General features: G+C 41.8%; 1 protein-coding gene across 1 annotated transcript in view; it reads left to right on the top strand.

Moving 5' to 3' along the window:
- Positions 1–18,488, top strand: part of LOC308394247 (fibronectin type III domain-containing protein 4-like) — a 60,849-nt gene that overhangs the window by 17,917 nt on the left and 24,444 nt on the right. The window contains exon 2 of the mRNA XM_080878499.1: positions 14,879–14,994. Within this exon, the coding sequence (XP_080734625.1) occupies positions 14,879–14,994 (116 nt within the window). The remainder of the gene's footprint in view (positions 1–14,878; positions 14,995–18,488) is intronic.

The raw sequence follows: 18,488 nt of genomic DNA, 5'->3' as shown, positions 1-18,488 counted from the left end.
CTGTCTTCCTGACTCCATCCAAGCCTCCCCTCTCATCTCCTCTCTTCTCCTGTGTATAATGTAATTGCAGAAGTCTATTCAGTGTGTGAGCACTCCATTGCAGCGCTGGCAGATGAAAGCAGTTGGGATTTAGCAACCGTAGCGCGATGGGAGTTCGGGGGGATCTTGGCTGTCACTGGCAGAGACAGGGAGGGTGTGAGGAGGAGGAGGAGGATGTGCTTTCACCGCATATTTTCATTACGTGTTCATTATGTGTTTGTTTTTTTAAATGCCTAAATACTGTCTATTTAAAGTCCTCATCTGGCATCATGTCCAGATGATCCATGTGGGCAAAGGTTTGTGGACAAATGTATGTGGATAATAAGGAAATCCCTTAAAATTAACTCCAGAAGAAGCTTGACATACAAGAACTTGAGCGGCCTTCAGTGTCCTGACCTCAACCCTTCATAGAACCATTGGGATGAACTAGAAAACAAACTGAAAGCCAGACCTAACCTTGAAATATAAGAGATGAAAGCATGAAGTGTTCATAAAAGTCACCAATTGGAGACTTTACTGTCTAATGTTCAAGTTAACTTTAAGATGTTGAATGTTTACGATGAGGGTTTTCATCATTAACGTCTTGCTACACAAAATTTGATCTGGAAACAGTTATGCTCAGAAGTCTGCGATGGGTTTGAGTTCTAATTGGCCTTGAAATGACTTATAGAGTAAGGTGCCTCCATGTGAAATAAGCAGCTCCAAGTCACACTGATGGAGAATTGTTGGACTTTTCCTTTAATGACTCTGAAGCAGTCTTGGCAGGCAGGTCTGTATATATCCTGCAGAGCGCGGAGGAAGGCTGGCTTGCATAATGAGCTGTGGTTATTCATTCATGGTCACAGTCCACAGAGCCTGACAGGATGCTCTGATGGTAGGATAACTTTGTGGTGAAAAAAGCCCTGCACCTTTTTCAAGGTGGGAATCGCCAAACTGACATGGATAGCTGTGCTGCTGGATAAAGGCTGGACCCCAAGACTAAACCTACTACTGTACCCAACTTTAGACGTGAATTACTTAAATACAAAAAACAGATCGGCGATCGGGAAATCTTCCATGGGGGTCTAGTTTTAGTAGTGCGTATCCCATCCTGAACCTGTCAGTGATCTCACAAGAAACTCACAAGGATTTTTCCCTCAATTGCTTTCCTGTTTTGCTCTAGTTTCATAGAGCTCCTGTACAACCACATATATTTTTGCCCAAGTTAAAACATTTTCAGTGGATGTGTTTTTTCATCTCCTACAGCATTTTCTCATTGCCTTTGCTGCTTTAAAATGTGCATCTCATCTGAAGAATACCACAGGCTGCTGTGGCTCATTGAGAGAGAAAAAAATCTACAACTATGGTTACATATGTAACTGTAATCTTTGGATATTCACCTAAATGTTTTAGTTTTTTTATAAAGGAAGAGAAATTGAAAAACATCTGTTTTTTCAGGTCCTCGGCTGTAAAGTGCAAATGCTTTTTTCTGCACCCACAGTCTTCAGTTATCATAGAGGGAGGAATTTGTCAGAAAACGAGCACACTGGCCAACTCTAACGCCCACAGCATCAGGAAATAGACCAGAATTCAATGCAGGCACAGGACAGTTTCAGTAAAATGCTGCTTTTTCTCAACTGAAAAAAAAGACTCCCACCTACTTGTGCTTCTTGCCATGCTTTCATTCACTCCACCTACACATGATGGATGCAACGGATTTATAATCCTTCCTTGTCAGCTGTCAAAGGGCAACCAGGGAAATGTAAGAAGTCACAAATGGAAGCAGACAAGGGAGACAGAAGGAGCAGGATTCTGCCTTATCGCAGATTGATGATCGTTTTGCGTCATGCTACAGACACTTTGTGGATTTTTCCCTTTAACCACTCTGAAGCAGTCTTGGCAGGCAGGCAGGCCTGGGTGTCCTGCAGGGAGTGTGGGAAAGCTGGCTTGCATAATGAGCTGTGGTTAGATTGTTAGCCTGAGATAGAGCTTGACATTCATGGTCACAGTCCACAGAGCCAAGCCAGATGCTTTCGGTTTGGAGAGTTCTTGTCGCGCTCGGCTCCTCCGCCAGCCTGGGATTGAGTTGTGTCCTTTGTAGTTGTCTAACCACAAAATAAAGGCAGTGCTGGCATTTCTGTTTTGGTTGTCGTTCCTCCAGACAAGGTGGCACTGACATGAGGATTGCGTAATCAGGCTAGAGACCAGCGCTGTGAGGCTGTAGAGAACTAAAGTGGGTGATCGCCAGCTTTTTAATCACATCAGTCAACTGTCCCATTACTTTCTCACGCTATCGATGCAATACTTTTGTTAAGAACCTTTTTTTTTTTTTTTTTTTGCCTGTCCCGTTTGGCTCTTTTGCCATCAGAATTGTTGTCTAAAGGCAAAGAAAGATGCCCAACGGATTTACTTTACCAAATTGACCATCCCAGCCTTGCCGTAATGGTCCATTTGATTCACCTTTTATTGTTTATTTTATTTTCACTTACTGAACATGGGACAGACTTGACTGGGGGAAAGAAGGGGAGAAAGAAAGAGGGAAAGAGAAACAGCTGAGAAGAGGGACGGGGGAGAAGGGCAAAAAACAAAAACCAACAGAATGAGCAGAAAGAAAAAAAGAAATAAAAAATGCATATATCAATCACCTGGATCACCTGCTGAGAAAGAAAAAAGAAAACAAGCAGAAGAGAACAAGAGTAATAGAATAAACAACATCACAATGATATATGGGAATATGACAGTAAATACTAAATATTAAACATTATTGTGCAGCACATAAGATCAACAGAACACAGTGTGCTTTGAGGTAGGAGCCAAAAAGGGTGTAGTTTTGGGGGGGGGTCACCTGTGTGTACACCTGTGAGCATGGACGCGCTTGTTTTTTTTTGTTTTTTTAAAAAGGTTCCTTCATGTAATGATCTGCTAGAGGGTGTGGGGGGGCCACAGCCCCGTCCTCCAGGGCATGAAGCAGGTATGGAGGAGATCAAAACTCCAGACATCCAGAGGCCCCCAGAACACAAGAGACCAAGGAAGACCAACAGAGGGGCAGCCATGCCACTGTCCCAGAAAGAGCTGAGGAGAGTCCCAGATGAGGGCTCACTCAGCAGCCGCGGAGCAGATGCCAGGGGGAGTTGCAGTGACGCGCCTGTGAGCTCCGCCGGCAGCCAGCCGTGCCTGAGTGACCGAGCCCCAGGCCGAGAGGCCGGGGGCACCCCACCTCCGAAGTGGCCCGAGCGAGCCCCAGGCTCCAGGCCCCGATAAGCGGCCGCCAAGGAGTGAGCCGGTGTGTACCTGGACGCCCATCCCCGGACACAAAGAACCACCAACGCACCGATGTCTGAGGGAGTCTGCCACTGGCAGGGGAAGTGGTGGTGGGTGGAGATAGGCCTCCAAACCTTGGAGGGCCTAAGATGTCCCCAGAGAGGTGCCGCCTGACACCCAACCTGACATATAGACACAGACATACAGGCACACACAGATACAAACATCCCACCCTCATGCTCTCATATGCACTTACTCCACACTCAACCAATGTGGAGACAGACATAAAGAGACGCTGTACACACGATCACACTCCCCAAGCGTACTCTACGCTCTTTTGTTAAGAACCTTAAAGCTCACAATCTCCACTTGAATCGTGTTTTTATTGCTTTAGTAAAAAATAATTGTGCTGGTGTGAAGCTGCAAAATCACGAAAACTGCATCACTGTCCATCAATGGAGGACTTTGGTAGATTTACCGAACAAAATCAGGTAACAGACCAACCTGATATGGTAAAATTTAATCTATGAGAAGGCTCCATGTCCAACCTTCTACAGCTGTAACACTTGAAGTAATGCCTCCACCAGGTTTTTAAGTTATTGGCATTGATTGTTTATCACGAGGACAAGCACAAAAAGCTGGCAACAGAAGATAAGTCGGGTAATTATTACCCAGTATGGAAACCTGTTCATGAGAGAAATATCCAGTTATCTCAAATATGATGTTATTGTTTTAGCCCAGCATCACACAGAATGTGCCTAAAATGTCATTTGCAGAAAAACATAATGAATTAAATAAAGAGGATGTTTCAAAACATGACCTTTGTATGGAGAAAACTGCAGCCCTCATTAAACCCAATTTCCTTCGGGGTCAACCTTCAGGATCAATAAAGTTTTATTGAATTGAATAGAATAGTTTTGCCTCCTCTAAGCAGCAAAAATTGATGGCCTACAACAGCAGAAGCCCGCACTGGATGGCACTTCTGTCAGCTAACAACAGATAAATGAGTCTACGGGTTAGCTAGCTAGAAGAGTGGAAAAAAAAAAAAAAAAAAAAAGTTGCCTGGTCTGATGAGTCTCAATTTCCTTTGCAACATTCAGACGGCCCCGTTATAACAAACTAATTGTGGTATATCACATCTTTGGAAAGCTGAGTTCAATTTCTGTAGCCACACTCAGGCCTGATTACTGCCACACCTATTCTCAAACCAAGAAATCATGTAAATAGGATCTGTTTGACAAAGTGGAGTGGACCAAAAGATCCTCAAAAGCCAGACATCATTCCATGCTGTGGTGTGCAGGGGGAGCAGCACAGCAAAGGAGGACTCATCCAGGCTGGAAAAACTGATCAGGAAGGCTGGCTCTGTGGTCGCATGAAGCTGGACACTCTGGTGACAGTGGCAGAGAAAAGGACACTAAAAAAAAAAAAATTGCTGGACATTATGAACAATGCTGGGCATCCTCTGCACACGGCCGTAAACAACCAGAGGAGTCTGTTCAGTGACAGGTTGCTTCTCCCAAAGACAAGAACCAACAGACTTAAAACCTCCTTTGTCCCACACGCCATCAAACTGTTTAACTCCTCTCTGGAGGGGAAACAGGAGGACAAAGGAGGGGGGAACAACTAAGCTGTAGTGCCTCTTCACCTCACTGTGCAATATCTTGTGCAATACTTTTTGTAAATAGTCAACGGTGCAATAGACCTCAATACTTGAAATGTGCAAGTCCCTTGTATTCTTATTCCTATTTATCCCTTTCGTATATTTTATTTATTTTTTATATATATATATATATATATATATATATATATATAAATAAATAATATTCTGCTCACGTTCTGTAACTCCTGTCGGTGCTGTGCTTTTGGAAACCGAATTTCCCAGAGGAACCCACCTGAGGGATTTATAAAGTTTTATCTTATCTTATCTAGGAACAAATGAGAAACAAAGTCACTGAGATCTTTTAGTCTGGAAAAGCCATTTCCAAAGCTGTGGGACTCAGTGAACCACAGTGAGAACCATTATCCACAGATGGAAAGGTGGTGAGCCTTCCCAGGAGTGGCTGGCTGACAAAAATTTCTCCAAGAGCGACTCAATAACTCATCCAAGAGGTCACAAAAGACCCCAGAACAACATCGAAAGAAATGCAGACCTCACTTTTTAATTAGTTTTTCTGCAAAAAATATTTGATGTCCAGAGTAGAGGTTTGCTCAGATTTAGTTTGAAACAGTAGCACAGAAGTCACAACATCCTGACCATGGTAGTATAATGCTACTTAAGACACCATTTCACACACCTTAATCTATAGGTTTTTTGAGTACTGCAGAAACAAATAAATGCTGGTTTGCAGAAAGTAAGAGTCATGGATTTAGTCTTTAGTTTCACTCAGTTTTGCATAAAAATGATTGAAAACCATAATTTTCTCCTCCGCCTGTCACGGTCTGGCTGGGGCAGACCGTATGTGTTGCAGAGGAGGACTCAAACGCAGACCAAAACGTGGTGTGGATTAACAAAACAAGTCGTTTATTGAGGCTAGCAACGAGGGTACAAAATAATAGGGCATCGGTGAAAACTAAACAATAACCTAAACTGGGTGAACTAATAACAAAACATAAAAAACCTTAACCATAGTGAAGTGACATGGGTACCTGGAGATGAGACATGGATGAGCAGACGACCTGACAACAGCATGCAGAAAACAAAGGGCTTAAATACATACATGAGGTGATCAGGGGAAGTGGAGACACATGGGGGAACAGCTGACTGACATAAACCTAATGACAGGACCAGGAGAGGAAAGCTAAATACAATGAACAAAGAACACATGACACTGTCAGAATAAAACAGGAAACACTAAAACTAGACATGACAACCCGAACTTCACAATGTAAGACACAGACATGAAACACATGAAGAGCAGGGGAGATTTACCATAGTTGGGAACACGAGGGGGAAATGATAAGAACTAGAAACACTTAGGCATGATAACAAATGAACTTAGGAACCCGAAGGGCTTACATAAAACTAAAACTCAAAACGCTGGGTCAACAGACCCAGGATCGTGACACCGCCATGAAATAAGAGGTTGCTGCTCTTGAGTAAAATGCAGTTTAAACTGAAGCATAACAATATGCTGCATCATTTTTCAGAAAGGAATGTAAGTTAGTGCTGTGTAATGCAAAATCGCAGCATTTTAATGTCCTTTTTTTTAGCCTTGATGTCCTAATTGGCTGCTGCGCTGATTCCTTTTCCCTCATCATCGTGTATTTGTGTCTTTTCATACTACAAACACACACCAACAGACAAGGACACACACTCTACCAGCGGGTACTCATTAATTGAGGATGAGAAAACTAAAGAGAGAAATGTGGGGTGCTATTCCTGTCCCGCAGTAAAGGAGGAGGAGCTGGAGTGGGCAGACTAGACTCATCGATGGCTTTTGAAGTAGTTATTGAGTCCATTAGATGTTTTATCATCAGTAAGATGAAAGTAGGGATGGCTGCTCATCTGTCATTTCCTTTCATTGTTCCAGGGTTTGTCTTTGTGTCTCTCGCTTTCAAACTTTCTTTCTCTGACTTATTTAGAATTCTTCTTGTTTTTACTTTCATTTTTTTCCTGGAAGTTTTCTGACTCTAAATTTCACTTCTTCAGCTTTCTGTGTTGTTGCGTTATGTATTCTCTTTTTTCACTTTTTTGAAGCTCGTTTCATCTTGTTTTCTGTCTTTTTAACACGTTTTTCTTGTTTTTTAGTCTGAAGTATTGTGGAAAGTCTCAAGTCACCTGTCATTTCTTTGTGTTGTCCTAGGAAATTGTGGAATAGGTTCAGCAATGTATAGAAACATGTGCAAATTACATTTATATACAGTATATAAAGCAAAACCTAAGTTTGTACAATTCTATCAAGCTTGAAAGTCAACATTTAGTGTGACCACCTTTATTCTTCAGCACAGTCTGAACTCTCTTAGGCAGCTTTCTTGTCATGTCTTTAAGTCGTCTTCAGGAATAGTTCTCCAGGCTTCTTGAAGGACATTCAAAGCTCTTCTTTGGATGTTTCTGCCTTTCGTTCTATTTTCTGTCAACATAATAATGGATTGGATTTATATAGCGCTTTTCAAGGCACCCAAAGCGCTTTACAATACCACTATTCATTCACTCTCACATACACTGGTGGAGGCAAGCTACAGTTGTAGCCACAGCTGCCCTGGGGCAGACTGACAGATGCGAGGCTGCCATATCGCGCCATCGGCCCCTCTGGCCAACATGATCCCACACTGCTTCAATAGTTGAGGTCTGGGGTCTGGGGAGGCCAATCCATGACTGATAGAGTTCAACTGTGTGTTTTTCTATCCAGGTACGACTTTACTGCATTGGCAGTGTGTTTGAGATCATTGTCATGCTAAAAAATGATGCCGGTGCCAATCAGGTGCAGTTCCAGATGGTACTTCATGGTGGATCAATATCTGATGGTACTTTTCTTTGTTTATAATTAATCAATTTTGACAAGATCTCCAACACCACTGGCTCTAATGCAGACCCAAACCATGACAGAGCCTCCACCTTACCTCCTCCATACATACTGTTAGTGATTAGTGACTCATCACTCCAACAGTTGCCACTGATTTTTCAGTCCAGTTCTTCCACTGAGACCATTTCTGATGAGGCTTTAGTGATATAGCTGAATGAGCTGAAGGTTCAGATGTGTCTCTCAGGTCTGTTTCAGGTCTTTGCTGGGTTTTTTCCTGTCTCTTAAGAGAGTGACTTTCAGAAAATATTCATCTGCTGTAGATAGTTTTTTGGGGTGTTTTTTTCTAGGCCTGACACATCTTCTTTTGTCCTTGACCTGTCAGGTTTAGACAAATGTTCAGCTAATAGCTTTTAGGGAATGATGGGAAAAATGTTACTTTGTCTGTCAAACTGTTGTCTTTGACTTTCTTCATAGATTTAACTAAATAAATGCAAACAAATTGTGGTCTCTGTAAAAGCTTAGTCCTTTAATAATCCACTTTCTGTTACTGTAACCATAAATGTTCATTTCCCCTGTTTTCCATTTCTGTTTTCTCCATTAAAAGCAAATATCCCTTTTTAAACTCCCATTTAGAGTTTACTTTCTCCCTGTCTCACTCTCAGTGAAGGTCATGATGTTTACTGATGATTTAGTAACATTAAAATACAAAAAAGAGAAAAGAAATCACACACTTCATTTGTGAGTGCTTTAGATTTCCCATCAGTTTTAACCGGCCCCCAGAGAATCATTCACGCCTGTAAGTACAGTATGTGCGTGGGTGTGATCATACATTTACATTTCGATTAGATTAGATTAGATTAGATTAGATTAGATTAGATTAGATTAGATTAGATTAGATTAGATAGAACTTTATTAATCCCTCGGGTGGGTTCCTCTGGGAAATTCGATTTCCAAAAAAGCACAGCACCGACAGAAGTTACAGAATATTATATATACATATATATATATACACACACACACACATATATATAAATACAGAGACAATATAAATAAAATATACGAATTTCAGCCATTTAGTTGGCATTTCAATCTGAATCAGAGTGCGGGAGGAGCGATCGTACTAAAGAACACTGATGGAAGCAAACGATGAAGAATGCTTTTCAGTCTGGTTAGTTTTAGGAAGAAAGCTACTCAGTTTGGTTTAGGAGAAAGTTGTTTTGGGGACAAAAACATTTTTAACAACATCTTAAAAGACCTGTCTAACATAAGATTTTAAAGGAAATATTATCTCATGTTTCCAAGGTTCAGGTTAATCAGTTAGAAAGACTTTCAGTCATTTTTCTTACTTTTCTTTGATTTCTTCATCGTTCAAACTCAAAATACAAAACAAGAAATACAAAACAATACAAAACACTGTAAATATTTTCTTGCTGAGAGTTAGACGATTAGTTTGAGAGACAGGTGACAGGTAGCACTGTCATGATAATATATGAAGCTGGATCCAACAGTTTTGTAGCATAGCACAGCACACCCTCAGGGGGAAACTGTTATTCTGACTTTGTCCAAAGGTTATACAACCTGCGAGAACATCTAAAGTTTGGTAATTCCTTCCTGTGCCTGACTTCTTCCAAACTAAAGACTTCTGCAGTGGCCCTCCAACACCTAAAATCACACTCTGATCATCATCAAAATCTAACACAATCTTATAATTTGTTTTACAAAGCTGATAACCACTTACAGCTTTACCTAAGGTACCTTATAGGCACTATAATCCTTTCCTGCTATTGACAAGATATAAAACAAGCTCGAGATTATAAATCGGCCAGAAAAGCAGGAATAACTTGTGATATATAGAGAGCCATGACAAAGAACGTTTTTGCAGGTCTCTCTGCAGTCATGTGGAAAACTAATTACACCCCATGATTCAGTAGTTTGTAAACCACTTTTATCAGCAATAACTCAAAGTAATTGTTTTCTGCATGACTTTATCATTCTCTCACATCATTGTGAAAGACTTTTGGCCCAGTCTTCTTTACAGCATTGCTTCAGTTCATTGAGATTTGCAGGCTTTCATTTATGCACAGCTTTCTCGAGGTCCTACCAAAGCATTTCAGTCAGGTTGAGGTCTGGACTTTGACTGGTCCACTGCAGTACCTTGATGTTTCCTTTTTAATCATTCTGTTGTAGATGTGTTGATGTACTTGGAATCATTGTCTTGTTTCATGACCCAGTTTAAGCCAAGCTTTAGCTGTCTGACAGATGTCCTCACATTTGACTCTAGAATACAGAGGAGTTCATGGTGGACTCAATGATTGTAAGGTGCTAATGTGGCTGCAAAAAAAGCCCAAATCACGACCCCTCCACCACCGTGCTGACAGCTGGTATGAGGTGTTTGTGCTAATATGTTGTGTTTGGTTTTGTGCATTATGACCAAACATCTGCATTAACCCTTTCACGCATAGTGGTCATAACAGTGGACAGCTATTCTGTTATAGACAGTGTTGATGTTAATGTATGTTTGGGGGCGTTGCACCCCGGAACCTTTAGAGGTTTTTCAGGGTTTTGTCTGTCAGAATGTTATGTGAGAAACAGTTTCCTGTTTGTGTAGCGACTAGCTGTGGTTGTTTCTAAAAGTGGTCAGTAAACATCCTAAAAGTGGCACCTGAGTTTCCGAGCATTTTTATCCTGAAGTCATAACATATTCAAAGGCTGTTTTCTTGTATTTGTGTCAGTGTTGATGGTATACTTGCACATAAACTACTACATTGGACACTAATGTGTCACTCCATACCCTGCCACCCACTGGTCAGCCAGCGGACTGACTAAGTGAACATGTAAAAAACTATTTGAAAAGTACATGCTTAAAAAAATAAAGTTCAAAAATATTTTTTCATGCCTAAAGATGAATAAAAATACTTAAGAAAAAAAATCCTGATTTAGGTTGTCATAATTCATGCATGACAGGGTTAAGTTTTGATCGGCTTTCACACACCAGAGTGAAACAAGGGTTAAACAGATGAATGTTTGTTTCTGTTGACATCAAAAACTTGTCTCAGTTGTAACAAAATAGTTTCATCTTTCAACATCCACGAAGGGACTGGTTTTGGACATTAGCTTTGGTTATACACTCAACAAAAATATAAACGCAACACCTTTGTTACTGCTCCCATTCCCCATGGGATGGACGTAGAGACCTAAAATTCATTCCAGATACACAATATAACCATCCCTCCCAAACAGTGGTCACAAATCAGTCCAAATGTGTGGTAGTGGGCACATCTGCCATATTGAGATAATCCATCCCACCTCACAGGTGTGCCACATCAGGATGCTGATCTGACATCATGAGTAGTGCACAGGTGTACCTCAGACTGCCCACAACAAAAGGCCACCCTGGAATGTGCAGTTTTGTCTCACAGCAAAATGCCACAGATGCCACAGCAATGAGGGAGCATGCAATTGGCATGCTGACAGCAGGAATGTCAACCAGATCTGTCGCCCGTGCATTGAATGTTCATTTCTCAACCATAAGCCGTCTCCACAGGCGTTTCAGAGAATATGGCAGCACATCCAACCGGCCTCACAACCGCAGACCTCATGTAACCACACCAGCCCAGGACCTCCACATCCAGCAGGTTCACCTCCAAGATCGTCTGAGACCAGCCACCCAGACAGCTGCTGGAACAATTGGTTTGCACAACCAAACAATTTCTGCACAAACTGTCAGAAACCGTCTCAGGGACGCTCAACTGCATGCCCATCGTCCTCATCGGGGTCTTGACCTGACTCCAGCTCGTCACTGTAACAGACTTGTGTGGGCAAATGCTCACATTCGATGGCGTCTGGCACGTTGGAGAGGTGTGCGCTTCACGGATGAATCATGGTTCACATTGTTCAGGGCAGATGGCAGCTGAGAATGTCCCAGTTCTTGCATGGCCAGCATACTCACCGGACATGTCACCCATTGAGCATGTTCGGGATGTGCTTGACCGGCGTATACGACAGCGTGTACCAGTTCCCACGAATATCCAACAACCTCGCACAGCCATTGAAGTGGAGTGGACCAACATTCCACAGGCCACAATTGACAATCTGATAGACTCCATGCAACGATGTGTTGCACTGCATGAGGCAAATGGTGGTCACACCAGATACTGACCGGTTCTGGGTCCCCAGACCCCCAATAGCGCAAAAAACTGCACATTCCAGGGTGGCCTTTTGTTGTGGGCAGTCTGAGGTACACCTGTGCACTACTCATGATGTCAGATCAGCATCCTGATGTGGCACACCTGTGAGGTGGGATGGATTATCTCAATATAGCAGATGTGCCCACTACCACACATTTGGACTGATTTGTGACCACTGTTTGGGAGGGATGGTTATATTGTGTATCTGGAATGAATTTTAGGTCTCTACGTCCATCCCATGGGGAATGGGAGCAGTAACAAAGGTGTTGCGTTTATATTTTTGTTGAGTGTATATAGACACAGCCTGTGCAGCTGTGCAGCTGTCAGCGTGTTTCTATGGTTGTCCTTTACAAATTATCCATCCATGTAATTTTAAACATATTTTTTAAACATAGACATTTTAAAATATCCAGTTACCTCCCAGTTAGCATATGGCCTCTTTAAAATGAAGGGACTGCAAATAATTGCTAGAATTTCTGTGAAAGATGAAATTTGGGCTGGAATAGATCCATGGACCTCTCAAATCTGTTGTTTGATCCACTGGAGCAAGTCCTGACACTCAGGTGTGAACCGATCAAACAGCAATGAATACTTTTGTACTGTTGGCAGAGTACATTAAATTATTATCATAATAATGCTATTTTACAGTTAAATACAGTTTCACTTATAATTCTGCAAATGCACAGCTTCTGTTCTAGGTCATAAGCCATTTTTAAATTGTATTTCTTTATGAATAAATGGGAGAACGGTCTTTATGAAATGCCAGGGGGCTGGAGTACATTATTCATATGATTGAATCCATCCTTAATGGATTGATTTTCCTGACAGAGATAAAGACTTGAAAGCTTTTTGAACACTTCGCAGATGCAGAGATATTAAAATTTGACTTTAAACTTTTGGTTCAGTTTTACTATGGGAAAGATTTTAAATCAAAATCAGCATCAGCCTTCACTAATACCCCTGTAAGTAATTGGAAGCAAATGACAAAACATCTGGTGCAGCTGGATGTCTCTACACTGAAAAGGCTCAACATTATGACCACAGACAGGTGAAGTGAAAAACAGTTGACTTGTTAGAAGCAGGGAAATGGACAAGTGTAAGAATCTAAGCGAAGTTGAGGATGACTTAGACGAGTGAGTCAAAACATCTCCAAAACTGTAGCTCTTGTGGGGTGTTCCTGGTCTGCAGTGGTCAGTATCTATCACAAGCGATCCAAAGGAGGAACAGCGGTGAACCACCGACAGAGTCATGGGTGGCCAAAGCTCACTGATGCTTGTGGAGAACAAAGGCTGGCCCGAGTGGTCCAATCCAACAGACGAGCCACTGTAGCTTAAACTGCTGAAAACATTAATGCTGGTTCTGACAGAATACACAGAGCATCACAGTTTGTTGCGTATGTGGCGGCATAGCTGCAGATCACTCTGGATGCCCATGCAGACCCTTGCACAGTGTCAAAAGCACCAACAGTGGGCATGTGAGCATCAGACTAGACCACCGAGGAAGGTGTTCTAGTCTGATGAATCACATTTTCTTTTACATCATGTGGATTGCCAGGTGCATGTGAGTCATTTACCTGGGGAACACCTGATACCAGGATGCACTATGCACTAGGGCAGGGCAATATGGCCAGAAATATTTATCACGATATACATTTGAAAATTTGCAATAACGATATAACTGACGATATAATTGACGTGAGATAAAATACTTTACAACTCCACAACTTTATTAGTGCAAAAAAAACCCCATCAATGTATTTTCACTTAAACAAGCAGCTGTTTTTTATGTGCATTAAAGCTATATAAAAATTTAACAGTGCAAATGCAAATTACTTGCCAAAAGGCATTTCCAGTGGAAATTGGCCGACATATCCTCAGCATAACCATGTATAATATCCACAAAACTTAAAAAGAGGTTATACACACACAATACCATAATTTTATGTTGAAACACAGTATGTATTACTCCGCGAGGCTCCCGACTACGGTAGCTGTAATGCTCCGACAATCCATCAGGCGTAACAGAGAGTTCAGACTGTAGCTTAGCAAAGTCGTACTAAAACATTTTTTGACAGATTTTTGAGCGCCGTGTACCACATAAAATCGGTTTGGTAATAACAGTAATAACGACGGCCCGCTTGCATGCTCTACCAAAAAATGTGCTTTGGTGTGTATCTAACGGACAAAAGCCAAACCAGTTCCACACCACTGGAGCTGCGACGTTTTTACAAACCAATTCTGGTTCATCTGTTTCATTCAACGATCCACTTTCGGCCTTCTCATTCTCCGTCTCTGCCATGCTTTTTCCGCCATGTGCGTATGAAAACAAAGGCACTGCGCATGCGCGTTTTACCCATATTCTATTGCGATATTTCATTTTCTTATAACATTATACTGGTATTACCGTGAACGGTATGATATGGCCCAGCCCTACTATGCACTCCACTCAAACATCTGTGGGATGTGGTGGACACACAAGTCTGGCCCCTGAAGGGCTCACTTCACATTTTACAGGACTTAAAGGATCTATTGCTAATATCTTGGTACCAGATAGCACAGCACACCTTCAGGGGTAAAGAGGAGTCCATGCCTCGATGAGTCAGGTGGACAAATGCAATTTTAGGCAGGTGGTAATAATGTTATAACTGATTGATATATATATTGAATGGACCAAAGGTTTAGGTCCTCCTTGCTTCGATTAAGGCTCTTGATCATTCTCCTTCCACTTGTTCTGTTTATCCTGATCAAATAAAGGCATAAATAAATACTTAAAAAAGGAGCCCATAAATGAATTGCAAGTAATGTTGGTGTGCCTACATATTTGTGATCATCTCAGTTTAAATGCTCTGCAGACTGCATGTGTTACCTGGCCTTCACTGACCGTCGCTAACAAACTATATAAATGTGTGTGTGTGTGTGTGTGTGCGTGTGTGTGTGTGTGTGTTAACAGCTGTGCCAGCACCCCCGGTGAATGTATCGGTGACCCAGCTGAGGGCACACTCGGCCATGGTGACCTGGAATGTCCCTCAGGGAGACACCGTCATCGGATACGCCATCTCACAGCAGGTACAATACAGCAGCCTCGTATCATCGCTGCATGCATACACTGAGCATGCACGGCCAATGGACCATGCCTTTTCTTCTTTTTAAACTGAATGTCAAATACATCCTGATGTGCCCTCTCATTCAGCTGAAGGCCGATTAATTTTGCAGGGATCCAAATTATGAATTGAATGCCCAGAAAAGCTGGACCGGTGCCATGCTCGGGGCTAGAACAGCTTTTCAAAGATAAATTATGTATTTCTCATGCTCATCTCGATCTCACGAGGGCTTACTTCTTTCTCTTTTGTCCTCCTGCTGCTGTCTTCTGGGATTTATTAAAATGCTGCGTCATTCATTAGCCGGGTAGGCAGTCAGCATTCGGCTCAAAGACACTTTGAGTCATGAGGGGTGGGAAAGTTTGGAAACCTCTCAGAGGAATTTGCTCATTAACATTTTACTTCTTAAGGAGCTCGTTAATGTCAAGGATGGCTACTGGTTGACGTAGGTAATAATAAAAAACCAAATCTCTTAATTACATAAGGTGCAGCCAAAAGAAGGACTTTCCAAGCATCCAATTAGCAAGAAAAACCTGATTATCGAATTAATCGATCTTTAAATATCCCCCAGGAGGAAAGATCCTGCCGTGGATTTGAGGGGGAAAAGATCGCTCACAAGTAAGACATCCACAGCTGTGCACTGGTGTGTCAGCTCAACTGTGTGAGGTTAACAAAAGTCATATGCTCTGCCTGTGTTTGGGGTAATTTATCATAAATAATTTAGTTGCACAGCTGTTGGGCCACATGCATAACGGTGTGTTAATGCAAAAATGGGCTTTAGAGATCTTCATAAGAAGTTGCAGGTATTTAATTAATTCAGGAAAAAAAAGACTCCAACAAATAGCTGAAAGCAACAGACACATTGGTAGCACATGCTTTATTAAAGCCATGAATTCACTCATTACTGCTCTGTCTAGTATTATAGATACTATGTTCAGCTGTACTTCATACAGCTGTCTGTTTGCCTTTCAGACAGCTGACAATAGAACAATAGTGTATTTTGTCCTCTTTCTGACCCTAACATCTGGAAGAAGAAATACAGACTGCTCTCAGCTTACAGGTGTGGTCTTCTGCTGCTGTTCAGATGCTCTTCTGCATACCTTGGTTGTAATAAGTGGTTATTTGAGTTATTGTTGCCTTCCTATCAGCTCAAAGCACACTGGTCATTTTCCTCTGACATCAAAAAGGCATTTTCCCTCAGTGAACTGATGCTCACCAAATAGTTTCTCTTCTTCAGGTCACTAGTAAACACTAGAAATGGTTGTGCAGGCAAATCACAGCAGATCAGCAGTTTCTGAAATACTTAAATCATCAACAACATTACCACATTAACATAATCTTCCACATTCTGATGCTCAGTTTGGACTTCACTAGGTCGTCTTAACCATGTCCACTTGTGTAAATACATTGAGTTTCTGCCAGCTGACTGGTTAATTAGATATTTGCATTAATGAGCGGTTGAACAAAATATGATTGTTCAGAATGTATTTCTTTTTCTTCATGAATTCATCGATTCATTGCTTACATTTCATTTAATTAAACGCTGCAGTCCTTCCACGTAGCACCTTTAAAGAACACAACTGTCACCTAAAGTACAAGAAGTTTGCGTCACCGTAAGAGACGTTTCACATTAATTCTGCTGTTACATAACAACATTTTGTCTGTCTGAGATCTCTTAAAAACCTCGGCTGCTAGCTCAGCTTGGCTCATTTTAATCAGTCTTCACCACCTACAGTTTTGGCAAAAGGAGAATGAGACATTAGCTGAGCTCTGAGTGGGTGTCGTCTCCATTAGCGGAAATTATTTGGCCAGGATTCGTCTCACAGGAGAAACATCCACAGCGGTGTCGATGCCAAACAACTCTTATTCTTTCTTTTTGGTTTTTTTTCCCAAGTCACCTCACATCTGAGTCAGAATCCATCACCCTTTTGGCATTTTCAAGAAAACACAGGATCGGGATTTAAAACATCTCCTGCTTTAACCTCAGAAAGCACTTATGTAAAAAAACACTTACTCAAATATTAATCGGGGAGGTGATGGTAGCAGGTGGATGCAGCGGGTATCCGTGCTGCAGGTTTTATCTACCGAGCCCGTATTTTCCATTGTTAGTCATCAAAGGTTGCCTTGGATCAGAGTGAGCTGCTACAAAAGGGCAAAAAATGCTGTTATATAAAAGGCTGCTCTGTCAATCAAGTATGTTTTCTACCATTTCTATTTTCCTTATTGCAAGAGTGGTCTCGCATCAGGCTTAAGTCTTGATTAGGATTCAAACGTGGCTGCTTTGTGGGATTATTTCATTCACAGTATTTTTCGGTGACATGCCGAGCCTTCTGTTTGTGAAGGAGAAGCAGGACGAGTGAATGTGCCCAGACAAAGAGTTGCTTCATCTAAAGTTGTTCCAAATCCCACGGTGCTGGCTGCCAAGATGCACGCGTTACACAACCTCGCTCCCAAGCACACAAACACATGAAGTAACCCAGTTTAAGTTTCTGTGTCTGAGACTCCCAGCAGTCCTGGTTTCTATGACTTCAAATATCAAACACACAGGGTTAATTGATGATTAGTGCAAGGGCAATGCTTATCAAATAAAACCTGCAGAGAGTGCCTGTTTTAAACTTGTGTTGTGATGTTTGTACCAGAAGAAGATTGTCAGACTGTGACAACATCAGAGGAGAGATTTGTTTTTCTGCACCACTTTCCTTCTGAAATGCATTAGGCTGCTGCTGACTTCTTTCCTGACCTAAAAATAGCGATGCACCCAAACTTCGTGTTCACCTGCAGACTTCACAGTCACATTTTACTGAAGTAAAGGTGCCTTCTGTTCCTTTTTAAAGTGTCTGAAGCTGAACCCTGACAAATCAAACTTTAAGACTGCTGCCAAAATTAAAAGAAAGCTCAAAACCCCCTGCAAGAACAAGAAAATATTTACTTCAATTGTCAGAGAACTTCCAAGAGCACACATTAGGGTTTGTAGCAGCCAGTTGTTGATAATCAAATCCATTTGATAAACTGATCATTAGTGAGTGTGAGCACCTCTATAAAAGCAGACATTTGGGCAGTTTGCTGGTCTTCAGAAATCACAATGCCACAGTCTTTCAAGACGTAGACGTCCCAGCAAATTCACCCCAAAGTCAGACTGTGCAATGCTCAGAGAAACTGCAAAAAGAGCTACACCACACTTCATGACAGTACAATTAGAAAGAAACAGAAAAAGTATGGCTTCTTTGGAAGAGCTTCCAGGAGAAAGCCTCTTTGCTCTTAACAACCCACAAAATCCCTGGAATGAGGCTAAAGTTTGTTATTATGTTTGCTCATAATGCACAAAACCAAACGCCGCGTATCACCACAAACACCTCATACCCGCTGTCAGCATAGAGGTGGAGGCGTAATGATTTGGGCAAGTTACAGTCGTTGAGTCAATCATGAACTCCCCTGCATACCAAAGTACTCTAGAGACATCTG

This window comes from Rhamphochromis sp. 'chilingali' (assembly GCF_963969265.1).
Source record: "Rhamphochromis sp. 'chilingali' genome assembly, chromosome: 3".
NCBI classification, from domain to species: Eukaryota; Metazoa; Chordata; class Actinopteri; order Cichliformes; family Cichlidae; genus Rhamphochromis; species Rhamphochromis sp. 'chilingali'.
Note: the sequence above shows the minus strand (reverse complement) of the source record. Positions and strands in the feature narration are given on the sequence as shown.